Below are 7020 nucleotides of genomic sequence, written 5' to 3' on the forward strand. Positions count from 1 at the left end.
GCTGTTCTTCGGAGACTGCCAGAACTTGATTTCCTGCGAAAATCTGACTCCAGCTCAGATCTTCTGAACTGTATCCCGCTCAGCTTTCACCGTTGGATGGACAACGTTCTATGAAAGTCCCAAGAGAGAATGCTCCACACGATTTCCTGCGCCCCACACAGCTCTCAAAACCCTAATTTTATCAGTGTGTTTTCCTGAGAGCTGACAGCTGTATTTATAATAAAATAAATACGTGTAGGCACAGAATTAGTGTAGGAGGCGTTTTTCTCTTCTTCTAGGGCTAGGAGACTTTGGGCCAGTCCAGGGACCAGATACAAGGAATAAAGATGGGCCTCAAATAAATTAATTTATCTATGGTCAGCTCAGACCATAATTAATTTATAAATATCAGTTCATTCCACTAGATAACCAATATTGACTTACCCCTTTATTGCCGGTGATGAGTCGGGGCTTGTATTTAGACTTATTAAATCCTCGTATTTAAAATCTTCGACATCCATTAATTAATTATAGCTCTGACAGCCTTAATTAATTAATCTCTTTTGTAATCCTTAAGCAGTACCACTCAAACCTTATTATTGCGCCTGAACTTAATCAACCTGCAGGGTTTAGCGCAATAAACATTATTGAGCTCCTTAAGGGGATGTCATTATCCTATATCGGATACGAGTACTAATACAGATAATCAGATATCATATATTAACCGCTATCACCCAAGATACAGAGTACTCAAGTTACTATATAACTCTCGCTCATAGTAAGTCAAAGTGATAAACGAATCAACATATATATCTGACATCTTATTAGTATTAAGATCTTATAAGTCACCGAGATCTCTAATTCTTCACTTAAGTCAGATAGAAGAATATATCTCACTGTGGTCCTATCAATACGTATGACGTACCAGTATAGATAAGTAGTCAAGACAAACTACTTCCATCTATACCGCAGCCTAAACCAATAACTTGTCCTAGAGTTATTTCGGCTGTGATTATATTATATCTCTTAAGGTTAATCCAATTATATGGTCTTCTGTGATCTACAACACACCATATAATCTACTTGTATAGAGATAGAGAACATACATATGCAATCATGAACACAATCAGATAGGAGATTAGATAGTGAACTTAGGAAACATTGTATACAAGCATAAAACGTTCTTGCTTTCAGTATACAAATCCAACAATGGTTAGGCCGGAACCTTTGAAGTTGTCTCAACTCCGCTTCCTCGCTCTTTTTTCGTTTTGACGAGTACTCTTTTTCCCTTCTAAGGATTTTCCCTCGCGGGTTTTGCCTTAGAAGGGTTTTAATGAGGCTCGGCCCTTAGTTTGCTCTTTGTGCTCTCAAGGTTTTTTAGCTTTTTTCTTTTAATAAAATCTATATTAATAATAATATACTCCATCCGTCTCTGAAATAAGTTCATCTTTTTCCTTTTCGGGACGTCCCCTAAATAACTTCCTCTTTCTTTCTTTCCATTTTTGGACAACTACCCCACCACTAATAATACTCCCTCTATCCCAATAAAAGTGGCCACATTTCTATTTTGGTTTGTCCCATTAAAAGTGGCCACTTTCTTAAAATGGGAATGTTTATTAGTTGATTAGTCCAATTAAGTAATTTAGTTAAAAGTTCTAATTAGAACCCATTTAGAGAGAGAGAGAGAGCAGGGGGACGAATTCAGAAAGGGAAAGAGGGAGGAGCAGAGGGCGGAGACCGGCGCCGGCGCCGCCGCGGCCCCCGTGAACAGAGCAGAGAGAGGGAATAGATCGAGCAAAGGAGAGAGAGTTAGAGGGAGAACAGAGAGGATCGGCTCTCTCGTCGCCTCCACCTCCGCCGCCCTCGTGTCGCCCCCGGCCTCCATACTCGCCGCCTCCACCCTCGCCGCTTCCACTGTTGCCCCTCCTCTCCCCCCTTCTTCCTCCATCTGTTTCTCGTCGACAACACACACACATACACAAAATCACACTGCTCATCCTAAATTTGGAGTCGCGCCACCGCCTAGTTTCTGTAACTCCGGCGATGATTGCCGTCTATGCGAGTCACGCCGGTCTTCTACCCAGTCTGAATCTGCCGCCGTCTCCGGAGTTCGTCCGCCTCTATAGGTGTGCGTACAGAGCGAATTTCTTTGTTTTTTTCCAATTTTTTTCTTCCAGATCCCCTAATTTCTTGTATTCACTCAGAAAATAGAGAATAGAATGGAACGAATGCAGATCCCCTACAATTGTTCTAGAATTTCTTATGTTGGCTTTAATTAGCTTTTGTTGGTTGCACAGATTTGGTTGCACAAATTTCACTTTCAGATTTGCAATTTTTTCCTTGTTTACGCTAGGTTTATGGTTGAAGAAATAGATGGAAGAAAGTAATTATCTCATTAAACTTGGTGGACCACACTCAATTAACTCATAACAATAAGTTTCTTAATCTTCGTGCCTAAAAAAAAAGTGGCCACTTTTATTGGGACGGAGGGAGTACTTATTTATTCTTACTTTTCACTTTTTCACCACTCCCAATACATTTTCACAATTTCCAATAATAATTACTCCCTCCGTCCCTAAAATAACTTCCTCTTTTTCCATTTTGGGACGTCCCCAAATAACTTCCTCTTTCTTTCTTTCCATTTTTGGACACCTACCCCACCACTAATAATACTTTATTTATTCTTACTTTTCACTTTTCACCACTCCTAATACTAATTATAACACTTTTCACAACTTCCAATAATAATTATACTCCCTCCGTCCCATTAAAGTTGGTCACATTTCCATTTTGGGTGTCCCACTAAAGTTGGTCACTTTCTAAAATTGGAAATATTTACTTTAATTAAATCTAATTAATTAATCTAATTAAACTTTCTAAATGGACTTAAACCCTAATTAAATAAAGGCACACACACCAAAATACACACACTCAACCTCCCTCCCACCCCCACCCTCGCCGCCCACCCCCTGACCCCCGCTGCCCGCCGCCTGACCTCGCCGGACGACCACAGCGCCGGCCTGCGCTCTCTCTCTCTCTCTCTCTCTCGGTCTCCTCCTCCCTCGCCATCACCCCCAAAACTCCACCCTCTCTCTTCCTCCCCATCTCTCTTCCTCCCCGTCACCACGCCGCTCCAGATCAGGCGAGCCCTAGCCCTTTGTATTTCCAGTGAGTTTCCGCCGCTCCAACACCACCCTCTCCACACCAGCACCCCCGATTAACCGGAAATCGGGGCTAGGGCTGCGATCGACTGCGTGGCAGCTCATCTTCTCCAGCCACGCGATTTTGGGGGTTAGGGCTGCGATCGAAATTATCTCCCGCGGCAATTCCAGCCACGGCGGCGCCGCTTCCTTTGGGGCACGATGAGGACGATATCTGATCTTCAATTTTGGGGGATTTTACGTGTTCGATTTTGAATCTAAGGGTGGTCGGTGGTGGCGGTGCTCCAGTCGCCGGCTGCAATTCCAGCCACGGCGGCACCGCCTCCTTCGGTATAACGATTCTTGGTTTGAATCGGCTGATTTTGTTGAGGAAATCACTGATTTTTCTTGGTTTGCATGTTGGTGAAAATTGGAACAGAAAATGGTTGGAATGGTTTGGCTTCTGGTTTGGTTTGGTTTCTGGCTATGCGTTGCTTTGTCTGAATAATCTGGTCGTCCGGCGTCTCTGTCGCCGGTGATGTCGTCGCCGGAGTCGGCCAAATTTTTGGTGGAGCTTGAGAAGAAGACAAAGATAAATTTTAATTAATTCATTTATTTTGATGGACCACATTTAATTAAACACTAACTATCTCTTTCTTAATTTCCGTGCCGAAAAGAACGTGGCCAACTTTAATGGGACGGAGGGAATATCACTTTTTCTCCACTATCAATACACTTTACAACTTTTTATTAAAATCTGTGCCGTCCCCAAAGAGGAAGCCATTTTAGGGACGGAGGGAGTATAATATTTTTTCTCCACTATCAATATACTTTACAATATTTTTTTAAAATTCGTGTCGTTCCCAAAAAGGAACTTATTTCAGACGGAGAGAGTATATATTAATATAAGGGACCAGACGTGATGCCAGAAACAGTAATTGACTGTAATTAGAAAGGTTGCAATTTTACACGTGGATTCCTCGAGCTGTGAAACCTACCAAAAGTCCTAAGTACTTAATAAAAATTCCTTGATTCATGTTTTTAAAAGACGAGACAGCAGATCCAAGAAGCTTATTTTCTGCAATCAAATCGCTCTTAACTTCTCACGTAATTGGATCACGCACTCATCCCGCAATGTCAAAGCCAAGGTAATTACCAAATTTAATCTCTCTCAAATTTTAATATTTTCAATATCACCATGCATAAACTTTCATCTTAATTAGGTTGGAAGGCAAGGTCGCGCTCATCACCGGCGCCGCCAGCGGCATCGGCGAGGAGGCCACGCGGCTCTTCGTGGAGCACGGCGCCGCCGTGGTGGTAGCCGACATCCAAGACGAGCTCGCCCATCAGGTCATCGCCTCGATGGACTCCGACAGGGCGAGCTACCGCCGCTGCGACGTCCGGGACGAGGCGCAGGTGGCGGCCGCCGTCGCCTACGCCGTGGAAAAGTACGGCGGGCTGGACATTCTGTTCAGCAACGCCGGCACCCTCGGCCCCGTGGCCAGCATACTGGATCTCGACATCCAGGCGATGGACAAGGTCCTGGCGACGAACGTGCTCGGCGTGGCCGCCACGATCAAGCACGCCGCCCGCTCCATGGTGGCGCGGGGGGTGAGGGGGTCGATCATCTGCACCGCCAGCGTGGCGGCGTGCGTGGGAGGGAGCGGGCCCCACGCGTACTCGGCGGCCAAGTGCGCGGTGGTGGGGCTGGCGCGGTCGGCGTGCGGCGAGCTGGGCAGGCACGGGATCCGCGTGAACTGCATCTCGCCGTTCGGAGTGGCCACGCCGATGGTGTGCGGCGCATACGGGGCGGCGCCGGAGGAGATTGAGGCCAACAGCTGCGCCGCCGCGAACTTGAAAGGAATCGTGTTGAAGACGAGGCATATTGCGGAGGCGGCGCTGTTCCTAGCGTCGGATGAGTCGGCTTACGTCAGCGGGCAGAACCTGGCCGTGGACGGCGGCTTTGCGTCTGTGAACCATAGTTACTCGTCCAGCTCGTTTTGATCAATGCTGCTGTGTCTTTTCTTTGTTTTTTCTTTTCTTTCTTTACTAGTATTATGGAATTTAGGAGTTACGATGATGCATGTGCTTTTTTCCTGGTAATACGCATGTTTTATGATTTTTGCATTCAATTCTGTATTGAATTGAGCTCCAATTCATTGAACTGTAATGGTCAACGCCTCGACTCGACCCAACTTTTATACTTATATATTTTTTTATAGCAAATAATATAAAGGGTAATTTGAGTATTGTAATATTTAAGACCTGTAATTTAATTACTTCCTCATTCCAAAACAAAAATTTGTACAATGCAATTGAGGGCACGAATTTTAATACAATGTCTCAATCTAAAAAATAAAATAATTTACTTTATTTATCTCTTTTCTTATTTACTTTATTTATCTCTTATTTTTTTCACTAGCTACTCTCTATTTCTCTCCTCATTTACTCTATTTTCATTTACTTTATTTACATTTTCTTAATTTGCATGTTCTATTTTTTTAGGACTGTTATTACTGGGACGAGGGAGTAAATAATTGGGACATGTATATAAAGTGTAGAAGAGAGTCCACCATAAATGAGTGGAGAAAGAGACCTACCAAAGTTGATGTGTTAAATGGTTAGGTATTTTGTAAAGGGTAAATATCACTTTTTGACCCATCGTTTGAAGCGTTTTTTTTAAAATATCACATCCTAAGGGTAGTTACAAAATAATACCTATCGTTACATTTTCATCTTGTTTGTGGCCCGCAAAAATAATCCGTAAACTAAAAAATGATGTGTTCCGATACACATGGAACTAAAAAGAAATCATACACACAAAACCTCGTCTCCTACACACACAAATTCTCATCTCCTACGACCAATAATGGCGACAGGCACCGCATCAACTGCTATGTTCCCCGCCGCAACCTCCTACATCGCCCCTCCCTCCCCCCAATCTAAATTTGGTGGCATCAATTTGGTGATTGCCAACACCAACGAACTGCAATGCCCACGTGTAGAATTCGAGCTTTCTGTTGTCGTCTTTAGAGTTCGACACCATCGTTGATACCATCAACTCCTTTTTCCCTGCCAGCGGCGCTTCAGACGAGGTGAGCTCCACTGCGATGTAATTTCATAGATTTTCAGCTCCCGATTTGGTTTCAAGAAATTGTGGTATTAAGCGATGCTTAGACACCTTTAAATTTATCCTGATAGATTCACATACCCATTTTTAATTAGGTCAATCGGAGGGATCCCATATGTTTATTTGGGGAAACAGATTCACGGGCAGGTCTCCAAATTCGGGTTGATCGATAACAATATAGTGAAAAATCCAAACTTGAATATGTATGTGAAGTGTGATAACAATATAGTGTGATCCAAACTTGAAAGCCTTGGGACTGAACCTGGATCGACCCGAAATCAAACATCGGGTCCGGTTCGATTTGGGCCCAAACCAGTGTTAATTTTTAGATCCAATATGAAGACAACATCCAAGAATTTAAAGTGCAATCCAATACAACCAACATCCAATAATTTCAAGTGCAATCCAATCGAGACAACTAATTCCAAAAACATTTCGATTTACTCTCAAACACTGAAATTTCGACGGCCTGCTCGCGTTACGTGTGGTGGCGCCGAGCGGGGGTTTTGAGATGCTAGTGAGAGGCGATGGTCTGCTCGCGCCGCGTGCGGCTGCGACGATGCTAGTCTGAGTTTTAAGAGACGAAAGGTTGAAGGACCGTAGAAGTGAGGAGGCTGAAGGGAAGGTCCGACTATGACCGAGAGGAGAGAGGGTGAGAGGTGGCAGGTTCAAGTTGAAAAAACTAGGGTTTCTGCTTGGGAACTTGGGTGAGGCGATGAGTTTTCAAAGTATTAGGGAATGAAAATCTAACTGGAGTGAAAATGAATTGAG

The 7020-nt window shown here is 43.9% G+C and overlaps 1 protein-coding gene across 1 annotated transcript; it reads left to right on the forward strand.

Moving 5' to 3' along the window:
• Window positions 1-4055: 4055 nt before the first annotated feature.
• Window positions 4056-5326, forward strand: LOC131007258 (short-chain dehydrogenase reductase 3b-like). Its single transcript, XM_057934412.1, has 2 exons — window positions 4056-4267; window positions 4343-5326. Exons 1-2 carry the CDS (start codon window positions 4155-4157, stop codon window positions 5121-5123), a joined length of 894 nt encoding a protein of 297 aa, XP_057790395.1. The 5' UTR covers window positions 4056-4154; the 3' UTR covers window positions 5124-5326.
• The last annotated feature ends 1694 nt before the right edge of the window (window positions 5327-7020 follow it).

The sequence above is a fragment of the Salvia miltiorrhiza genome, chromosome 1 (genome assembly GCF_028751815.1).
Source record: "Salvia miltiorrhiza cultivar Shanhuang (shh) chromosome 1, IMPLAD_Smil_shh, whole genome shotgun sequence".
Lineage (NCBI taxonomy): Eukaryota > Viridiplantae > Streptophyta > Magnoliopsida > Lamiales > Lamiaceae > Salvia > Salvia miltiorrhiza.

Coding starts and splice junctions, on each gene's coding strand:
- LOC131007258 (XM_057934412.1), top strand. CDS start 4,155: ATGTTTTTAAAAGACGAGACAGCAGATCCAAGAAGCTTATTTTCTGCA. Junction 4,268..4,342: donor CCCGCAATGTCAAAGCCAAG/GTAATTACCAAA, acceptor CATCTTAATTAG/GTTGGAAGGCAAGGTCGCGC.